This window comes from Amphiprion ocellaris, chromosome 22 (assembly GCF_022539595.1).
Source record: "Amphiprion ocellaris isolate individual 3 ecotype Okinawa chromosome 22, ASM2253959v1, whole genome shotgun sequence".
Taxonomy (NCBI): domain Eukaryota; kingdom Metazoa; phylum Chordata; class Actinopteri; family Pomacentridae; genus Amphiprion; species Amphiprion ocellaris.
Genome location: NC_072787.1, coordinates 15,758,819 through 15,780,251, shown reverse-complemented (window position 1 = coordinate 15,780,251; position 21,433 = coordinate 15,758,819). Strand labels below are relative to the sequence as shown.

Sequence of the window (21,433 nt, the reverse complement as noted above, 5' to 3'; positions counted from 1 at the left end):
TTGTCAACATACAACTAAATGATTGATACAGTAAGAATCTCAACTTAGTGAGATTTTTGCATTGTGAATTAAGGAGTTTTATCATTCATGTCTTTGACTCACTCTTTACCTGGATTTGAAGATAAGTTGATCACTGCTCTGCTGGTTCCTCTTCATCAGCTGCTTCTTGATTTTGTTGTTGTGCACAGATCTGTGTGGATTGACAATCAGTGTGCAGAAGTAAAGGCAGAGTTCGGAAAGGTGCATCAGGGTACTTTACACCATTTGAAACAGATAAATGTTCACAAATATCTGAAGTAATTTTAAAAGTGAGTAATTCACCTGGTGCAGGCACAAGAGGGCACCAGCTCACTACTGCCTCCTGCTGACTTTGGACTGCAGTGCAACACTTCCTCCTGAACCTCGTGTAAAACATGAATGGAAAGACTACAAAGAGACAGCATAAACAACAGGAAAAGCCAAATATAATTGTATATTCCTGCCATATGCAGAAATTGGTCGCCATGGCTACAGTGCGTCACTCACAGACTGCCCTCTTCCTTATGGTAACCAGGCTGCTTCAGGGAGAAAATTACATTAGATAACCAGTCATCAAATGTGATCTGGATCATGGTAGTTCATCTCTTTGTTCGGATAATAAGAATTCCTCTGAGTGTAATTCTTGGCAGCAGCAATTTTAGAGGGAGTAGTGACTGTACATAAAAATCATATAATGCACATATGTATAGGGAAAACTGCATTTGGAGACAAAGACCAGAGAGGAGAGATGAAAAGCAACACAAGAAGACTTGTTACAGTTCCAACTCTTGATGTACAGAGATATATTTCAAGCTCCTCCCGACCCCTGCAGTTTATCACAGTTAAGCCAAACTATTCTGGCAGAAACAGACTAAAAAGAGACTCAAGATAAACAAAGGTTTGAGACATGAGAGATTAGAAAGCAGGGAGAAAAGAATAAAATATTTGTGTGTATGAGCCAACATAGTATCTCTGTGTACCTTAAATAACCACAGGAGACAATATTTTATTTTGCTCCTCCTCCACACTCTCACTCCGGCTCCTTTTTTTCTTCATGGCTTGTCGGCATGTAGCTTTTATCTCAGTTTGAAAAACACAAATAGACTGAAATTGAATCTAAGTCAAGTAAAACATATTTCAAAGTTGTGGAATAACCAAACCACAGCCCCAGAAACAAAGAGACAAACAGTTTGACCAGGCACAGTTAGAAAAATATTGTGAAATTTGAAGCTATAAGTTCAGCAGACATCAGAGAAAATTAGTAGATCTCAATTAGCCTGAGTGAAAACAGGACCTGTGAATATAATACTCTATTTGCTTACATATCACTCACAGATATATAATGTATGTGGTTTTCACATACAAAGCATAATATAAAGTTTACAAGAGGCATATTTTTGGAACACAAAGTGCTGTTCACCAAATAAAAGATGAAGCCAAAGACATTTAACTGACAGCATACAAACCACAGAAACTTAACTTAGATTCATCAATAAAACAAGAGCTGTATTACTGACAGCAAATAGGTTTGTAATAATTAAGACTTGTTTTGTGCTGGGGTCTACTTGGTAAACAAAAAAACAAAAATATTTTCTATGCTTAAGGAAGCTTCAATTGCCATACTGGTTAAAAAGACATGACTATAAATAATGTTTTTTTTTTGTTTTTTTTTTTACCTCTTATCACTTTGGTGTTGGTGATAAAATTTCTCTGTGCAGGAAAAACCCTGCTATAACTAATGTGAGCATCTTCTTTTGGAGAACGATACCTATCATCCCAATCCACAGTTTAACTTTAAAAAAAAGTATGACTAATCATGCATCTAAAATTCTCACTACAAAGCAAAGATATTTAGAAGTCTGGCACAAAAAAAACCTGGACAAAAAACCCAAAAGTCACAAAAAAGTTAAAAAAATGTTAGACAATTTAATGCAGTCAAAAAACATAGATAAAATACTAAAATCACAGCTTTCTAACTAAAGGTCCTCAAGTTTGTTCGGTTGTCCCTCCCGTCATCTCACATGTGCAGACAAGGCAAACCATCCTTCTCGTTCTCTCGGCTTGTCCATCTAATGTGGACAAAGAAAGATTTGTTTAGATCCAGTTTGGTAAAAAGTGAGTGAATACATTTTATCTACAGTTTACCTGTGTTTTGCCATGGCTGGTTTCTCTTCCAAAGCTGTGAGAAGACACATTAGAACCAGCATATCTGTAGCACAGAAATAAACCATCATGTAGTAATGCACAATACAATATATTAACACAAATGTAAGAGGCAAATGTTTTCACTAAGCACACTGAAATATTAAATGAAGTACATAAAAAACTTGTTCATATTTGAAAAACAATCCATACATCAATGATTTTTCACTCTGTTATTGTGATAAAATTAAGTGACTCCATAGCTTCATTAGCAGATAAGTTGCCTGTACTTGGTGAGAATAGGTTGCATTTTCTACTGCAGTCCAATCCTGGGATTTAGGGGTGAAAATATCCATTTAGTATTGCCTTATGTTGCATAAGATGCCCATTTGAAAAGAAACAAATTCTTTTAAACTGCTTTTAGCATCAGCATGCTAAAAATGAGCAAGAACCTCGCAGTTCCTCCTCATGGAACTCACCGTCTCTCACTAGCGCCATGGGACCAGAGCTCCTGTTCAGGCAACACCTCTCGACTTCCTCCTTCAGCTGTAAATGATATGATGCAATGATTGTAACCGTCATGCGTGTTCATACAGACCGCAACATACTGCTTTTACCCACCGTACCTGCTGTATTTGGGCTGAAAGCAGATGGAGGGATGGGGGAGACTGAGGGAGACACTCTGGCTGAAACATTTTGCTTCTGTTGCTCAATAAGGTCCAGCAGTCGACCCCTGGCTGCTGCGCTCTGTCTGTTCAGCTCCAGGAGGCGCTGCTCCACACTGTTTGCACTCAGGCTGTTAGATGATGTTGCCTGAGCCAGAAAACAGAAACAAATCCTGTGTGAATGTGGATGATCGCCACTAATATTGGAGCAACATGAAGAAGTTACAGGTGTCCTATGAAAATGACAAGAAATGAGAAGTTTCGTTGCTGTTTCGTTTTTGACAGTATGTGGAAATTCTTTTTTTGACATTGTATTTGTATGAAAATGTGAACTACTCTTATCGAGGGTTAACTAACACTAACAAATCGGCTTAATAAAAATAGAAGTGGAAGATACATTTTTTATGCCACAACCTAGTCAGATTTAAATTTTCTAATAATATTACATTGTGACAGACTTGATGCTGGCTTTCAGAACCAGGAATTTAATTTTTAAAAGCTTCAAAGAATCTAATATATGTTGCATCAAACATTTTTACAAAACCTGGTAAAAAAGTAAATATACTCATAATATGATATATTAATGTGCCCTCTTAGCTCATGCAGGGAGGGACTTATGGTGAGGGTTAAGATGATGAGTCAAACGCGGATACAGTTGATCTGAATAGACGTGGGAAGAAAAAAAAAAACTGGCCACTATAAAGAGAGGAAATGCTGGACGTTTTCAGACAATCATTAAACGAAGACCTTTATACATAATATGTTTTTGCATTTAGTTGTACAGACATTTGAAACACGAGAGCTAGAGCTACAATGTCTCACTCCTCTCCTACCTCTACATAGCTAGTAATCGACCAGTGATGTAGGTATTAATGTTGGACCATCAGTTTCAGAAAGTTATATATAATGAGAGACACAGACACCCACTATCTATAAGGTGTGTGAGAGAGTTTTCACAGCTGTCTGACATGCAGCTCAGGGGGCCATAAATTCAATTTGAATCTCACCTGTTGAGTCAGCTGCTCTTTCTCAGGAGTCTGGATTTTCTGGCTCCATCTGCCTGTGCTGCTGCTGGACCCACACCTCCTTCTTTCTCCAACACTCTGAGCTGTGACTCTGCTTGTGCTGCTGGAGCTCGAGCTCCTACGTTCGCTGCTACTGTTCAGCGATCCTCCGACCTTTGACTCGAGGCCCTTCACCTGGCTGAGCTGAGCCCTGATCAGGTCATTCTGTCTGTTCAGCTGAGCGATCTCAGCAAGCATTGCACTTGGAGAGAGGTGTGCGCTGAGAGGGTCGGAGATCTGTGACAGTGACGAGGCGGAGGTGAGTCTGGTGAGTGGTAAACTGTTGAGACTAGAGGCTGAGCCATGAGCCTGGAAGTCCTCACAGGAACGCGGGGTTTCTACAGGATTAAGCTGATGATGCTGTGGCACAGGATGAGTCACTGTGGAAGAGGAGAAAACACAAAATTGGGCCTCATATTGAACTGAAAGAAGAACACATCAAGGGAAATGATAACTGAAAAGAATAAGACTGTAGTTTACCAGAAACGTGTTGCCAGTTGTCAGTCTGTCGAGGTGGGGACAGCAGGACAGCAGAAGGAACAGAAACTTGTGTTTCCTCAGGAAGTCTCTCACAAATTCGCTCAGCAACAGGTGCAGACTGAGAAACTGCACAAGAATCGATAAAAAAGTAAACCAATTATAAACCACATGTGCACAGACAATATTCATGTAGACGGACGCACACAGACTGTTTGAACCTGCAGCTTGGACATCAGAGTCTTGTGGTTGGCTGCTGTGTTCCCCCAGTAGTCCCAGACCTCCCATCACCAACACCACTGTGTCCAACTTCTGCTCCAGCTCTGCTGTCCGCTGCTGCAACCCTGCCTGAGAGGTACAAGCAACACATAAAAATGAAAGCGCTTTAATTTACTGCTTGAAACATGGTTTATTAGCACAGTAAGAACTGGACAATACAGTAAGCTCTGTTCCACCTGCAGGGCAGCAGCCTCTTCTCTCAGAGTCATGATTTCAGCAGTGAGAGCATCAATAAGCCCTCGCTGCTCTTTCAGCTCCTCCTCCAGTCTTCTTCTCTCCTCGGCCTCTTTCTGAGCTTCATCTTCTCTCTAACACAATGTGGGCAGACGACAAATGAATTGATATAGATAGAGCAGATTGAGCAGTGTCATATATCAAAGTAAAACTGAACTAAAAAGCCCTAACCCTTTTTAAACACAGAAAATAAAGAATAAATGACTCTGAGAAAATAAAACCAGTGTGAGTAATGGCTGCTTGAAAGGAGGAAATCATTTAAAAATATAAAACACAACAAAGTGCTTTGAAAAAAGATTGATATTAAAGAATGCATGCCACGTGATAAATCATAAATGAGGCATAACATGCACAAATACTGGTATAAATATCTGAATACAGCTTCAGCATTAAATAGCTAACAAAAGCAGTCCAACAAACTCTTTGAAGGCAGAGTTTTTATGAGAAAAGTCTTGCCTATCTGAAAATAATCTCTATAACGCTGCTTAGATTTACTATGAAACCTGTTTGAGAAGATGCACTAAACGTCCGATTGTGGTGACCAAGGCGACAGAGAATCCCGTGAGGCCTTGTGTTCTCTGCTGTTTCGGACTCTGTGCGGATGCTGGTTCTGTGTCAGGACTCAGAGCATCCAGGTCTGCCTCCACCTGACCCAGCATGGACTGCAGCAGCCCCAGACTGGACTGGTCCCCACTGAGAGAGGCGACAGAGGAGCCATCCAGCTGTGAACTGTGAGAAACACACTTTCTGGTTCTGCTGGTGTGACTTCTGATCCGTCCTATGAAACACAAAACATATTTTATAGTACGGTGCCATTTTCACATTGAGTATTTCATTTTCAAGAATATTTGTACTACCTGACTGGCTGAGAGGCTGTTCAGGATTCAGGACTTGAGAAACCAGGACTGAATGATCCTCGTTGCCTTCCTCAGACTGACTCTGTTTGGACCGAACACGCTGAACAGCCACTGTGGCATTGAGAGCTGCAACAAGATTAGATGAGTGTAAATGTAGAACTCTGACACCTGATATACAGCACAACATTTAGATTATTGAAGTCTTTATAATGGAACCAAGCCCCTTTCATTAGGTTATCTCTTCATCCTACCTGCTTGGTCTGGTGCTCTGCCTGATGTGCAGGGGGTCATTGGAACATTATCCTCATCTCCATGGTGATAGTTGGGATGATGGACTTTCTGTTCCTCCATCACTCTACCCCCAGTCTGTTTTTTCATTTTTCTTACATTGGTCCTGCAGAGAAAAACATTATGAGTGATACAAAATGACAGCAGCATCTGTGCACCAGTCTGCAGGTACTGTTCATCTCACAGGGATTAGTACCTTCGGATTACATTATATTCTGAACTGCCAGACGGATGGGAATTTATGTGTTTATGGTCTTCTTCTGAAGCTTCTAATTCATTAAGTGCCTGAAATGAAAAAAATCATAAATGACACGTGTTAATGTTGGCCAAAAAATCATACAGCACATGAATAAACGCTGGTACTAACAGTAAATGACAGTCTCATTAACACACACACCTCTTGATCCATCATAGACTGGCTGAGGAGGGACAGATGAGTTGGAGGATCTGGTCTCTGGAGAACAGGCAGTTCAGAGTCAGAGTCACAGTTTGGAGCCATGGTCACACTGGGATGTCCTGTGGAAATACATGTGTAACTTAAGATACACTGCTGTTCAAAAGTTTGGGGTCACTTAGAAATGTCCTTGTTTTTGAAAGAAAAGCAGTTTTTTAATGAAGAAAACATTAAATTAATCAGAAATACAGTCTAGACATTGTTAATGTGGTAAATGACTATTCTAGCTGGAAACAGCTGATTTTTAATGGAATATCTACATAGGGGTACAGAGGAACATTTCCAGCAACCATCACTCCTGTGTTCTAATGCTACATTGTGTTAGCTAATGGTGTTGAAAGGCTAATTGATGATTAGAAAACCCTTGTGCAATTATGTTAGCACATGGATAAAAGTGTGAGTTTTCATGGAAAACATGAAATTGTCTGGGTGACCCCAAACTTTTGAACAGTAGTGTAACTACAACCACAGACGAGCATTCATGGCTCTGCAAATGGAAATATCAGGATGGACACTTAATCTTCCAGCGCATCTTTTTCAAAAAGTTGTGTGAATGACATTTTACAAATAAGGGACTACAGTGCATTCTATTTAATCACTCCAAGTATAATAAATCAAGCTGTTTAATACCAGTGTGTCTGCGTGGAGCATCTCCAAACAGGTCCTTGACTACAGCCATGGCTCTGTCAGATCTGGCCAGCACATCCTGCAGCAGAAGCTGATCAGAGAAAACCTGCAGCAATACAGCGACACACAAGAGCACTGAGCTTAATTAAGCACAGTCATATTCAACAACATCAAACCAGCACAGAAGACACAAATAGTACAGATGAATCATCACACACCTCCCTGATGATGCTGAGGCTGGCCTGGTCCAGAGGTCCAGGGCTACCTGCATGTCTGAAACGGCGTTTCAGGGCCTTTTCTTTGAGCTCCCACTGAGCTGCAGCCTTGTTGTGAGATTTGTGAATCTCATGCCGATGACTCTGAAGCAGAAGAGAACAATAAGGCAATCCTATGTGGGCTACAATTAACATCTGTTTTCATGGTATATATATATATATATATATATATATATATATATATATATATATATATATATATATATATATATATATATATATATATATATATATATATATATAAGGGCTGAATTATTTCTGATTAAATACTATTGATATTGTAATAAGCCTCAGTATTATAACTAAACTGCAAGACCTGCAGATTTGTAATATAGGTACAATGTGTCACAGGATATGATGGTGCAGATCTGCCTCAGCCTTGACTCTCAGTTACACAAACTAAGAGTAAGTATACAGACCAAGTACTAAGAGTGTAAATACAACAAGCACATGACCAAACAGCTTACCAGCTCTGCAGGTGTAGGCTTGTGCACAGACAGGTCATTGACAGTGCTCTGAAACCAAATAATCGGTGGTTAGATTTTAACGAAAGGTGTTTTACCAAAAACTCCTAAATGTACAGTTAAAGTACCGGATCTATAGGCAGTATTGGTGGATATTCAAGGCTAGCCTATAGCCCTAAGTGACATACCAGCATCCAGCAAGCTATCAGTATCGTGAATAAAAGCTGCATTGTAAGGTGACCTTTTAAAGTCACTGGTCAAAGTAATATCTTTCTACTGATCATGCTATATGAGCAATGCTGTTTAAAGCCACACCCGACTAGATTTTGGATAAACTCAGTGGTTGACAATTTGTCACCAGGTCAACAGCTCAAAAAGTGTTTAAATTTAACTTTTGTTTAGAGTAAGAAAGAAGTGAGAACCCCTACACAGGATGAGAGCGACTGACCGCTCCTCACATAAGTAATACTCTCCAGATATGTAATACTCTTTTCTATATAAATAAGGGAAAGATAAGCTGACTATCCTCCATTTTTTTGGAGCTTAACAACTACTTTATCAAGCATTCCACTTGAGTAGAGACAAGAAGTGCAAGTACAAAAGAAACATGCTTGTTGTTTACATGGTGTGGAAGCTGTCAGTACTCACCACCCACTCTCTTCTGGGAACTGCTGCTGCTTTCTTTGGACGAACAGGCCTTTTTCCTTTGCTGTACTGCTGTGGACGCCCAACTCTCACAAACGACATCTGCCCACGGACAATATGAAAGCATTACTCCTATGAATTCATACAAATACAGCGTGTCGTCTTCAAACAAACTATTTAGCAGACGTGTCCAGTCAGCGTGTAACAAACGAAGCTAGCTCTCAGTCACGTTTCAAGTTTTGAGCACCGTTAGCTCACAATGCTACATTAAAATTCAAACTGCACTTACATTTAAAGACTCAGAGCCACGGTGAGTAACAAGAAGAGTCCCTTAAACAGGTTTTAAAGCTGATACTTTCAACTTCACGACGTTCAACAGCATCAAAACCTTCAAGTCAGTTTGTTGTGTGACAGTTTTTCAACAGTTGCGCGCCACTTCCTGCGCTGTTGCTACGGATACCGCTTCACAGTGGAGCATGTTGGGAAATGAAGTTCTGCTAATAAAACAGGCTCAGTGATGGAAAAGGAGGCCTTTCTTTGAAACAGCTGTAAAAAATAATTGAGCTGTGCTTTTTTTATAAACACATTTACTGACTTTTTTTTTTCAAAATATCTAATTTGATTTATACAGAACACTAAATATTAAAGTTGTGTACGATATGATACACAAAATATATTAAAAAGTGTTTTATACACCATATTATTTAGATTTTTGTGCATATTCTCAACTTAAATAATTCTAATAAATACTGTAAATGAAACAACAGAAATACTACAGCTACTAGAGGTCATATTTGTGTTTAAATAATGACGTTAATAATAATGCCAACCGACAGAATGCGTCCTATCTGCATATTCTATTTACATTTGGTGCTAATAATCATCATGATGTTGGATTCACGCATGCTGCTGTTCCCTCTAGTATTCACCAAGCCCAAATAAGTTTTTTCTCCCCCTGCCAGATGTGCAAACATCTGGCAACACCACTAGATGGCAATGTCACCACTTAAATCTGTGTTAGTGTGTGCAGTACAGAGGTCTCTGCAGGCAAAGTGCCAAACTGCCAAAAGTCTGAGCTGCTCCTCACCAGGACAAAACTGACAGGGAGGTTCATTCAGCACAAAGCTCAAACTGTAACTGAACTCTGGGGTAACCGCTCCAAGCAAATCTCTGATGTGGAATGATGTCAGAGGCTGCGTCAAGAGGGCACCATTTCACTGCAAACAAGGTGTGTCATCTTAAAAGTAAAAGCAACTCAGCAGAGGTGGCATGGAAGTTACCACGAATTAATTTAACCAGAAAAGTCTGCAGAAGTCTCTCTGCATGCCTTCAAGATCTGAAGAACATCTGATGGAGATGTAAATTTCCTTGGCTAAAAATTGAAAGTTTAAGTCCAGTCTGGGGGACTAGATGGCCTGAAAGGAAACATATTTATATGGTAACACTGAAATATCTTTTTATTTCACTTTTTACGTCTTCACGAAAAAAGGGTTTCAACAAAATCGCAGCATTTTATTTCACGTTGCATGTTTTATTCTAAAGGCTTGAACAGGACTCTCGTCTTTCCAGCAGTTTATCACCGGATTACAGTGAGGTGTATTTGCATCTGACTTTCTACACGCCCCTCTCCCTCTGACACAAAGTAGGATAGATCCTGCGCGCTGCACTTCAATCTGGCCGGACTGACACACACTTGGCTGACTGACTTCTGACACTCAACAATGCAGACCACGCCACAAAAGTTGGAAACGTTATCTTTACGCACGGGCCCTGCGGTGAGAGGACTCAGGAGTGACAGCAGCTGTGCGCCCATGGATCAGACTACAAGTGTTGGTTTCCCTGCATCCCTGCGGAAAGTCATTTGAAGAGCTAGGAGGAGACAGACTCGCTGCGGTGCCAAAGGAAATCCATTAGTCGCTCCGTGCTGGATTTACCAGAGCTCTGAAGGTTTACAACTGGAGTATCAGTTAGGCTGAGGTCTATATTTTCTGTGACAATTTTACTTTCAGTAGCATCTACTCGGCGTTTTACACAAATCCTGGATAATCGCCTGCGCCACGGAGCCAACCTTTGGAGACGCTGGATCTGAATTACGCACGGGATTCCTCTAACAAATGACAGGCTCTAAGTGGTTTGTGGCTCCCTCACTTCATCCCCTCAGCTCCCTTTATCGCACAGACCCAGCGTATCGTCCCCTTGTCCAGGTTCGACGCGGAGACTAAACCCTCTCTGTGTTTGCCAGTGCGCCAGCGTGCGGCTGCGGGCCACCTGGCCGAGAATGTGGGGAGGAGGTTTCCCGATATCTGTCACCACGATTGTGACTCTGCTCCTGGTTATAATCGACGTGAAAGCCAGCGGGGAATACTGCCACGGCTGGCACGACGCGCAGGGAGTTTGGAAAGAAGGGTTCCAGTGCCCGGAGAAGATCGACGCAGAGGACGCGATCATCTGCTGTGGAAAATGCGAGCTGCGCTACTGCTGCTCCAGCACGGACGCACGACTGGATCAGGGCAGCTGCGATAACGACCGGCAGGCACAGGAGCCCGGGGCAGAGAGCAAAGAGAACAAGGACTCCGGTGCAGGTATATAAGCCCATAAAGTCCAAAACTGACACAGTTATTGTGGATAATAATATTAATCATAGCCACCTTTTACTGCAAGTATAGCAGGTAAAACAAATAAAGTCCAAATGAAAAGCAGAAGAGGCAATGGGGAGTGAAAAAAGACAAAGAACTGTATAAAGATAAGATTCAAGAAATGATTTAATCATGAGGGGAGTTTTAAAGAACAGGAACTGTCTCAACAAAGAGCCTTTAATCTCCATTGAAATGCTGTAGATTTAAGAGTGATTAATGCCAGAGAGAGACTGAAATGTGTAAAAGACAATGCACAGCTACTGACCTGTTACTTTAGTGGAGTGAGTGCACTCTCATTTAAATCTTTTTTGAATGTTTTCTTAATCTAAAAACATCGAATAAGCCATCTTTATACATTTAATAGTGCCCAGAGCGCATGCACAGGATGTCTTAAATCTGATATTGTAAATGCGGACCTATTACAAGCTTTGGTTTCCTCTCATAAACCTCGGCAGACTCACAGTGTCTCCCTGTCAGGGGATTCATCTGCTGCCTGTTCCCGGCTGGCAACGACAGCTGCAGGAGACAGCAGACTCCTCCAAAAAACCAGTTAACTGCGCGCACAAATGGCAAACTGTGCCGTGCTGCTGCACTTTATAAATAGCTGTGTTTGTTCTGTAACAGTGCAAGAGGGGCCGGGCTCAGATCACGCTGTCCCCACGGGGATCAAGTTTGGACTTGACCGGATCTTGGACAGTGGCTCGCCAAGGGTGCTGACAGCTCTGTTCATAAAAAAAAAAATCACAAATCGCGTTATGTATCATTTTCTAAAAGGCTTGTGGAGTCCCATTCCAATTGTCAAGTTGCTGCTGTAATTCCCCCACTGCAGCTTCTCCAGTGTCTGTGGGCCTGAAGGAATTCACACTCAACCAAGACGCTCACATACATACATTTATTAAACCAGAGGCAAAAAAATAACCCACATTTTCCAACCTATATAGTGGATTAAGTGACAGTGCAGACTTCTTACTACTCCTGGACCTCATTCATCATTGCTTACAATACCATGAATTAATCTATATCCTCTTAAAACTGCATCATATCTTGAATAAAAGTCAGCAAGTAGATAATGGTCCAAATATTGGACATGGGAGAAAAATGCAGCACAGACTTTTTTCATGTTTCCCTGGAGGATATTATGCCCCCTTTGGTCCTCCAGCGATAATCTGTCATTTGCTAATACTATCATGCCTTATCACTGCAGGAAGAGGTATATACATTTCATCCAGTGGCCTCCAGCCAAAATAATTTAAAGAAAAGCAGCTTTTTTCTCACTAAGAAAAGAGGAAGTGTTTTTTCAGGCATAGCCCAGTTCACTTTGTGCATTTTCTACATTTCTCAACCAGCCTATTCATCATCTCAGAAAGATACACACTACAATGTCAGGGAAAAACAGGCAGGAAATTATTAATGTGCTCAACATGAAGGAACATATGGTATTAAGGAACAGGAGAATGCCCGTGGGATAGCCTGAGGAGACAGGGGGAGTCCAGCCAGCCAGCCAGCCACAAAGACTCTGCCCAAAACAAGGGCTTAAGAGAGGGGGCTGCTGCTGCCGTAGCATGGCCGCCTCAGCTCAACTGCAGCAACAGGTGTGGACAAGTGACAGGGAACAATGGGAGGGCTGCAACTGCCATGTGCACAGACTGAGACTTCTGTGCTTAAGATTCACTCACAGCAAGAGAAGTAAAGTCCTTCTGTTGAAATATGGTGAGCTTTCATGGGCTGACGTCGAGAGAAAAGTTTTCCAGATTGGACTCAGTATCATTATACTCAGTGGTGATATTCAGTGGAATACTGTACTTATAGTTTTTCAAATAATTATATTTAAATTGTGTCTGTACTGCATAACAACTCTGAGAGAAATATCATATTCACACATGCCTAAAAACTACAGCACAATGGTAATTATTAAACCAGGGATTCACAACATTTTTTACTTGTGACCCCTTTCAGAAAAACCCACAGTGAGTCTGCTTTGTCACTCTTCACATGTTTCTGAGCTGCTGGCATTGCCTCTGAAAAGACATTTCCTCCCTAAACCTCCCAAATGGGTTAACTTAGATTCAAAATCAAGCAGTAAAATCCTACAATATTCCACAAAAAAAACCCAAAGAAAATATTTGTGTGGCACAAAGTGAGCTTGTAGACTTGCTGGTGAGGTGTCTCTGTGGGTGGAAATTAACTTTAGTGGACCCTTAAATGTTCATACAGCACCATCACCAGGTCAACAGTCTTTGGTTTGGGATCAAACACATGCAAATCAGCTGTATTTTGTGTGTATTTAGCATCCTAACATGCTGGTTAACATGGTAAACTTTGTACCTGCTCAACATCAGCATGTGGTCATGTAAGCATGCTGACATTAGCATTCAGCTCAAAGCACAACTGTGCCTGAGGACAGTTTGACAGAGCTGCAAGCATGGAAACACACTCTTAGTGTTGTTTCTTCTTTTCTACTCCATTAATCATCTCTTGACCCTCCAGATTTATCTTGTGACCCTTTGGAGGGGCAGTGACCCTTGGGATGGGAACCCAACTGCAGTTAAAAGTAGCTCCACTTTGATGCATTAGTAATGATCTAACAGTGAAATATACTACAGTAGGGCATTTTTAAATGGTTGTGTTGTTATTTCTATTTAAGCAAAGTACTTCTTCCACCACTTTGCATGCTCAACTTCAAGCAGGACCTTTTTTTTTCTTGCATCAGTGATTTACTGAACGGCATCTTGGAACGCAGCTCTGCAGTGAAAGTAGGGATGAAGTAACACAAGAAGAAAGTTTTCACTATTACTAATCCTCGTCACCCATGCAGAAAAGAAGGGAGTGGAGGCAGAAATGTTGAGGTCGGGGCTATGTAAGTGCAAGAAAAGAGGCCTGTGAAAGTCTCCCTGAGACATTTGTGCTCTTATGTGTGCTTCCATACAAAGTCCCTGCTGAAACCTGTTCACTGGGAGGCGTGTAGCTATGAGGTGCATTCGCCTCTGAAGTTGACACCACTTCTTGTTGATTGGAAATGGGTCAGGGTCCTGGTTTGTTTCATGTCACCGTGCCTCGGCCTCTTCTGCCGCTGGCCTGCACCTTTTGTTACCAGGCTCTGCCAATGAATGACCTCCAGCTCTTAACAAGTTTCAGGCAGTAATCCTTTTAATGCCCTGCTACTTTTGATGAGCATTTTCTCAGAGTCGTGTGGATGTATTTCAAAGAGCCCAGAGACAAAAGGAAACTGGAGCCAGTTGCCACTTCTCTCTCTCTGGCATACAGTTACACCTCGTAACACACGGGCACATTCAAAGTGGAAAATAACTACACCCTGTGGGAACAATAAAACACAACTAATCACTTATAATGTAACATGGACGTTATTGTGTTCTTAAGGTGTTTGTGCCAGCCAGCATGGGAATGAATGATTGAGGAAAACACCTCATCAGTGACCTCATCTTGAATGTCACCCTGTTTCAGCCAAATACATTCAATCTGTGCTTTTGCTATTAGGTGAAAAAAGTACAGTTAGAAAAACTGTAGGGGAAAGTTATCATGTTTCGAAGTTGTCGCTGGAGCGTCTCCTGCTCACTTAACAAATTTATGGACTGAAACTGAGATCTTCATGTATAAAAATGTCAAGACTTGTACCTGTTCAGTAATGCTTCTGCTGCTTTACACAGCAAACAATGCTCTGATTGGTGGAATCAGGAGAGTTACACACTTTGGGAGTATGATTTGTTGCTTTAAACAAAAAGAAATAAAAGGTCAGTGAGAAAGGACTGGCTCACTCCACTGATTTAAAGGTCTGAATAACCTCCTATTCAGCTACATTAAATCAGTCCACTTTAATACCTTTCTTTAAGCTGATGCCAAGTACTGTAGTTCAACTTGAGTAAGTTATTTTCAAAGGCTTAGTCATAAATAGCCGAAGGAAAAAAAAAAGGGTCACAAATATCTGTGGTCAGTCGGGCTTAAGAATGTCACCCATGCAAACACACCGAGGCCTGCAGGGTGGAGGAGGGTGGGGACACAGCAGGGAGCGGAGGATTAAAACAGACCAAAACAAAGTTAATACCTGCTAATGAGAGCCTGGGACTCCCTGGGGACCCAAACCCAGTGTACCTTCAATTCTCCTGCTCTATTCCAAGCACTCCTCTTGCTCAGTCTTTTGTTTCACTGTCTCAATCAATCTGCACTCACATGCAGGAGCTCCTGTGCACAGGAGCAACACATGTGAGCATGAAGTTTCATGTTCTACTCAGTATTCTGCTGCTAATCCAGATCTTTCACCAGTTTTTGTTTAATGTGAATCTGTCATCTTCTTCTTCCATCTCTGTAGTGCCCATCTACGTGCCTTTCCTGATCGTGGGCTCAGTGTTCGTAGCTTTCATCCTGGTGGGTTCTGTGGTTGCCGTGTGTTGCTGCCGCTGCCTCCGGCCCAAGCAGGAACTGTCGTCATCAGGTGCCACAGGAGGCGGGACCAGCAGCGGGCGCCTCTTGGAGACCATCCCCATGATGGCGAGCACCTCCAGGGGTTCCTCATCCCGGCAGTCCAGCACAGCCACCTCGTCCAGCTCCTCTGCTCCACCCGCCGCCCCCCGTCCTGCACCGCCTCCCCTCATGCGGGCTCAGGCCTCCTGCTGTCTGCCGCCCGACGCCAGCGTCTTCGTCAACATGCCCACCAACTTCTCCGTTCTCAACTGCCAGCAGGCCACCCAGATCATGCCTCACCAGGGACAGTTCCTGCACCCGCAGTACATCGGCTACGCCCACCCTGTGTCCCCTACCCCTACCTTCTTGGACCCCACTCAGGGAGGATACAGACCCCTCCAGTCCCCCTGCCCTCCTCCCAACGCAGGGTCCAGTGTCACCAGTGACCAGAAATACCCTCCAGTGACAGTGTGATGAGGGGCCAACCTGCAGACCACTCTACCACTTTGTTGCAAAGACTGACTTGTGAAGTTTAACCTGTGAGAGCTGAGGCAGAGACCTTTACGCCAGAGTGGGAAAACAAAAGGCAGGGAATCAGACTCACATGAAGGACTCATAAAGCTGTTGCTGGTAGCAGGGCCTGCTCTGCTATAGTGTGTGGTGTGTGTCTGTTTAGTGTTTCATATGATCTCTTGGCAAGTCGGAACGAGCAAAGCTCAGCCTGCGATGGGGTAAATGGATGTGTAAACACTTCTCTGTCTTGATGCAAAGACAAAACTGCATCGTGGAGGGTTATATAGCCCAGATGGGTAATAACACACAGTTCACTGCAGCCTGCAGCTCAAATAAAGGCTGCATGTATTTGTGTTTGCATGGATGTGTGTGTGATCGAGAAAAAAAGATTTGTTGGCTTATATGTGTGGGAATGAGTGATGACTGGATGATTTATAGCAGGGGACTGTATGACAAATGGATATTCAAGCAAAAAAAAAAAAATGACCACATGCTGTGTTTATGCCATGTGCACATCTGTGCTTGTGAATGATTGTGAGTGGTTTCTACAATACAGTATATTTTTGTTTGTGTTAAAAGTATGAAGAAAGAAAGCATGTGGATAGATGTTTGTACTGTATGTGTGTGTGAGGTTGGGACAGTGTGAAGTGTGGAGGGATGTGGTCGTATGAGTAACTGTGAGTGAACTTTGTGTAATGGGAAATGCAGGTGGCGTGATGTGAAAGGCAGTCGCAATCTCCCCGTAGGCCATTTAAACTCTAATGAAGTGAACACAGGACACGGACTGTGACGCTCCACCCTACTATACAACCCCCCTCCTGCCACCCAGAAAGAAAAAAACACAAAAACCCCCAACTGCCCTGAGCGGAAACACACTCACAGACCCCAAAAATGACAATATTCACCCGCGGCTGGCAGTTAATGTTCCTTGGAAGTGTGAGTGTGTGACAGAGCAGTGAGAGGCAGTTCTCTGAAGATTACAGAGTTAATTATACAGCAAAAACTCTGCCAGCTGCCCCCTTCACTTCTCTCCTGTGAGAGGTGTGTGTGTGTGTGTATTTAACACTACCACAGTTCAGTGCATTAGTACAGGCAGCTCCAGGGCACCTCTGACTCATTATTTTCCACTCAAGAAAGACACAGAAGTGGCAGTTATTGAATGTTAATCTAAAAAAAAAAAAAAAAAAAAGAAAGTGAAAGTTGTTGAATTTTAAGCCATCATGTGTGTTGTTGCACTGCTGGGTCACCGGTAACTGAGAAACATGCAACTTGAGGAATGTGCTGCTCCACTGAGCGTGCAGCCTGAGATGTCCTGAAACCTGTATGTCTGTGCACCTCTTCTGTTCTCCACGCACAATGTCTGTACGTTACAGCGGGCAGCTTGTGTGAGACAAAACAAAACCATCTGTAAAACAGTGGATTCACTTAAGCTGAATGTGTTTGCTCCATCTGAAACAAAGAGATTTGATGCAGAATCGTTTTTCATATGAATTTGAAAAAAAAAATAAACATTTTAAAACAGAAAGTGGTGTGTCGAGAGCTTATTTGTCACTGATTTCTGTCAGTTTGCACTGACAGAAAATAGCAATGTTTTTTCCACTTTAAAAACCATGAGGGTATGAGTGGTACTTAAACACACATTAGGAGACGAGGCTTAGTTAACAAAAAGCAAATCTGTGTGGCGAATGGGTTGTCTTAATCCCCTAAAAACACACACACACAAAGACACATACTTAAGCTATTAGAGGCATTACACACATTCACAGACAGGTCTACCTCCCACTGAGGGCAGACCGAATACCTGTCACATCAGCCGACACACAGAGAGGAGAAATAATAAACCACAACAATGGACAGTTTGAAACTCTGACGATGCGGAGGTGTAGACTTTTGGCAGGCTCCTCCAGAAACTCAGCTACAGTAATGTGGAAAGCGGAGCGAGCCATTGGAGAGTCACTGGGGAGGAGTTGAAAAGCATAAATGGCTCTCTGGCTCCTGCTCGGCCGGCGGCCCGATGGATTCTCCATACTGGAAGCAGCAGCTGTGGTTGGTTTGGGCTGGGCCACATCCAGGAAGGTGGGTGGGAAAGGGATCTCCAGTTGGGGACGGGGGTGAACTGATCTACTAATGGTCCGTCTACACCGACTCTCCTGAGCTTTAAAAGGGAGCGTGGGAGAACTTTGATCCTGGTAATATATGAAATCATATGCATCTCGTGTACAAATCATCCTTTTCCATATATTTTTTCTATTCTATTTTCAGCGTGAAATGTAAACCAAGTCGCTCCAGCTCGCCCGGAGCAACAGTTGGACTCAAAACACCCAACTTTAATGCAGGAATACAACGCTTACAGTCAAAACACAAAGACATTTGGTCAGGCCATGGATTGATTAGATTTAATGATTAGGACTCAGATGGAACCCCCCCCCTCCTCACAACCTTTCAGTCTTACATTCCTGACCCAGAGAGTCCTCAACGCAGAGCACACAGACAATGGACTCCACACTCAGACAAATTCCCGAGCCAGAAAAAACACATGATCCACCCGAGTTTTTCAATCAAATCCTTTCTGTTTGGATGCCTATTAGGACTAGTTCAAGTAAAATATTCCCTCTAAGACTTATCTCCACATATGAGTACAAAAACAGGCATTAAATGAAAAGAGAAAAAAATATAAACACATACACATTAATGTCCACTTTAATAATAATAAAAAAAAAGGAAAGAAACAGTCCAGTAAAGAATGGAAGTCCAACAGAACCGAAGGAAGCGCTGATGCCTGGCATGCTGCTTCTACATCAGCCGGTGATGCTAGACAGGTGGCATCGGGGATCACAGGAGCGGTCAGAATAAAAAAAAAAAAAAAAAAAAAAAAACAGGAAAAATAAAGTGGATTTTTTTTTTAAATGGAGGAGAGACATGGAGGCTGCAGAGCGGCTATGAGATGGAGGAGATAAGGAGGGCAGATAAGCAAGAGGAGGTCCCAGCGGGGCAGGAGGGGTTGCAGCAGGGTGGTGGTCCAGTTTGGGGTTCTGCCTCAGTGGCATCTCTGTGGTGTTTGGCAGTGAGGCTTGGTGCTGCGATGGAATGAGGGTGGGGGGGGGTTACGGCCTGTAGCTGGGGGTGCAGGGCTCCGGCAGGTCTACGCTTCCCTCCATCCCTTTAAAAGGAATTCATCTGTACGTGTGTGAGTGTGTGCGTTTATTATGACGTCTCTTTCCGCGTCGGCATGTGATGACAGACCAGCCGCCTCGTAAGCGGGAGATGGGGGGGGGGAAGCGAAACGCACATGGACCGACACACACATGCACACAAACACGGGAGCGCCAATGCGTGCAGACACACATGCACAGGCAGATACAGACGCACTGGAACGCACACGCGCACACACACACACATGTTGACACACAGCGGCATGAAGCAAACCCAGTCTGGGGGGTATACAGATATGAGGAGCAGTCTCTGAGTTTGACTTGTTATGTCTGTGCGCGGATGTGATTGCTCATGCCTGTGCAGCTTTTTGTGAGTTTCAACAATGTTTATTCAGTATATGTGGCCTGGTCCCTTTTCCCAAGTCGGTCCTCCATGCGCCAGCGACGGCCACCACGCCTGACCGTGACCCCCCGCCCCCAGCGAGGGGTCAGGTCATTGTTCCAGTAAGGCCACAGCAGGGGTCGGTCACCCGGCGTGAGGGTGTCACTTTAAGTCTGTCTCCGCTGTCACCTGGACAACCGTTGCTACGGTGAGCCAACGCCTTGATCAGGGGTGGGGCTAGAGGCTGGGGCGCTGGCGGGTGGTGTCGTAGGAGCGAACCACCTGGGACTGGGACACCACGCCGTGCTCCTCCTGAGAGAAGGCATAGCCATCTGCAGAGAGACAACAGAGGAGAAGTTCAACGGCTGTACTGAGTGTGACAAAGCACACTAAATAACAATATAAACGCAAAAGTGGTGTGATGTTTTCACGTCAGTATCACTGGCCATTCAGATAGCCATTGATGAACTGCAGACATGCTCATTGTCCCTGGTGTATCATAGGCCACTCTCCCTACAGTCACTAAATACAATGTCTGTCATCTGCTCTGTACAGCTGAAAACAAGATTCATCAGTAAAATAATCGTCCTCCATCTTGCTAATGTAAAGTGAACATGAATAGTTGCCCGCTGAAGCCTTTTAAGTTACTGTTCTGCTGTTAGATTAACACCTTGGTGTGGGAAATGACATCACAAACCAGCTTCCCTCAGGTGATTCCTAACAGTTTGAGCAGATAATTTTTGGTTGAGCAGATCAACAACTTCATTAGGGATTTTACACATTTACAAGTCAGGTGTGATGATCCCTGGTTCAGATAGTGAGACGTGGTCTGCAGTCATGTGGCAGATTGTCTGTCATACCATGCTGTCTGAAACGATTTCTTAGTTGTGGACATTCAAGTGCCTGATACGGCCCTGATGGACACGCCGTTCTCGTGTTCTTATCATCATCTGTGGTATTGTGTCATTTAAGTAAAGCTGCAGTTTAGGACGTCCTTTAATAATATCCTTCAAACACCTGACAAACATGTGGATTAACTCAGTGGTTGAGAATTTGTCACCAGTTGAACAGCACATAAACATTTTGTGCACTCTTGGCAGAATCCAACCCTTTTCTAAATATAGAAAAGAGATTACCCTTTTCTCTTAGTCAGAACAGAATATTTGCATGCTGCATTTATAATTTGTTCAGTGGATGTTAAAATAGAAGTAACTTTTAGATGGAGATCAACAAAACACTCAAACAAACTAAAAAATGTACCGAGGTTTCAATATGAGGCCAAATATTGTCAAAATATTGGGCATTATCCTTTAATTATTTGTCTCTGGGCTTCATGATGTGAAACTGGGAAAAGCTTAAACACCTTTAAAGCATTTTTTGTGCCATATAATTTTTTAACTAACAGGAACAAATCAGTTTTTAAGTTATCTGTATAACAAAGCTAAACACTGGCATGTTTATTTCTTCCATATTAAAACTGTTTTGGCTGGGGTATTGAGCTTGGTGTGGTTTTTCACAACTCTTCATTTCATATAATTAGAGTGAATAGAGAAAGAAGTACAGGAAAACACTGACATTATTGTTTTTTCACTTAAGTGATAGATAATGGTTACCAACAATGTTACAACCAACATTATGATCAGAAGGATGTACACATATTTTCCCAAACCCAAATCTCCACCTTAAAGCCCAGACACTAAACCCACTAACATCACTTCTGTATTGTTAGAGTACGTGAGTTCAAGAGGACTGAACCCACTGAGGAGGAATAGGAAACACTATTGTGACAGCAGACTTTGTTTGGAAGCAACGCATCTGCATTAAAAAAAAAAAAAAAAAAAGAAT

At 42.7% G+C, this 21,433-nt stretch overlaps 3 protein-coding genes across 10 annotated transcripts in view; 1 reads left to right on the top strand and 2 right to left on the bottom strand.

The window, feature by feature from the left end:
• Positions 1-1,004: 1,004 nt before the first annotated feature.
• spice1 (spindle and centriole associated protein 1) lies at positions 1,005-8,932 on the bottom strand. Its single transcript, XM_023273375.3, has 18 exons — positions 8,779-8,932; positions 8,493-8,591; positions 7,848-7,895; positions 7,324-7,464; positions 7,109-7,211; positions 6,422-6,540; positions 6,221-6,309; positions 5,988-6,130; positions 5,737-5,862; positions 5,383-5,657; positions 4,822-4,953; positions 4,588-4,714; positions 4,370-4,495; positions 3,833-4,269; positions 2,787-2,973; positions 2,640-2,706; positions 2,164-2,227; positions 1,005-2,087 (listed from the first exon to the last, which is right to left on the bottom strand). The coding sequence occupies exons 2-18, from the start codon at positions 8,589-8,591 to the stop codon at positions 2,031-2,033; spliced, it is 2,340 nt and encodes a 779-aa protein (XP_023129143.2). The 5' UTR covers positions 8,779-8,932; the 3' UTR covers positions 1,005-2,030.
• Positions 8,933-9,769: 837 nt separating this feature from the next.
• On the top strand, positions 9,770-18,930 carry LOC111570444 (protein shisa-2). The gene is made up of 2 exons (XM_023273249.3): positions 9,770-11,071; positions 15,450-18,930. Exons 1-2 carry the CDS (start codon positions 10,768-10,770, stop codon positions 16,013-16,015), a joined length of 870 nt encoding a protein of 289 aa, XP_023129017.1. The 5' UTR covers positions 9,770-10,767; the 3' UTR covers positions 16,016-18,930.
• Positions 18,739-21,433, bottom strand: part of atp8a2 (ATPase phospholipid transporting 8A2) — a 55,732-nt gene continuing 53,037 nt past the window's right edge. For all 8 annotated transcript variants that reach the window (XR_004847517.2, XM_035949133.2, XM_035949234.2 and 5 more), the window contains one exon: positions 18,739-19,920. Coding sequence is in view for 7 of the 8 variants with exons in the window: in XM_035949133.2 (XP_035805026.2) it covers positions 19,826-19,920 (95 nt within the window). In the remaining variant the exon portion in view is untranslated. The remainder of the gene's footprint in view (positions 19,921-21,433) is intronic.

Excerpts from the sequence above, each read along its gene's own strand:
- spice1 (XM_023273375.3), bottom strand. The coding sequence starts at position 8,591 with ATGTCGTTTGTGAGAGTTGGGCGTCCACAGCAGTACAGCAAAGGAAAA. Across the intron at positions 4,270-4,369 it reads CAACTGGCAACACGTTTCTG|TGACTCATCCTGTGCCACAG; the intron begins GTAAACTACAGT and ends CCTCTTCCACAG. Across the intron at positions 2,974-3,832 it reads AAGAGCAGCTGACTCAACAG|GCAACATCATCTAACAGCCT; the intron begins GTGAGATTCAAA and ends TTTCTGGCTCAG.
- LOC111570444 (XM_023273249.3), top strand. The coding sequence starts at position 10,768 with ATGTGGGGAGGAGGTTTCCCGATATCTGTCACCACGATTGTGACTCTG. Across the intron at positions 11,072-15,449 it reads GAACAAGGACTCCGGTGCAG|TGCCCATCTACGTGCCTTTC; the intron begins GTATATAAGCCC and ends CCATCTCTGTAG.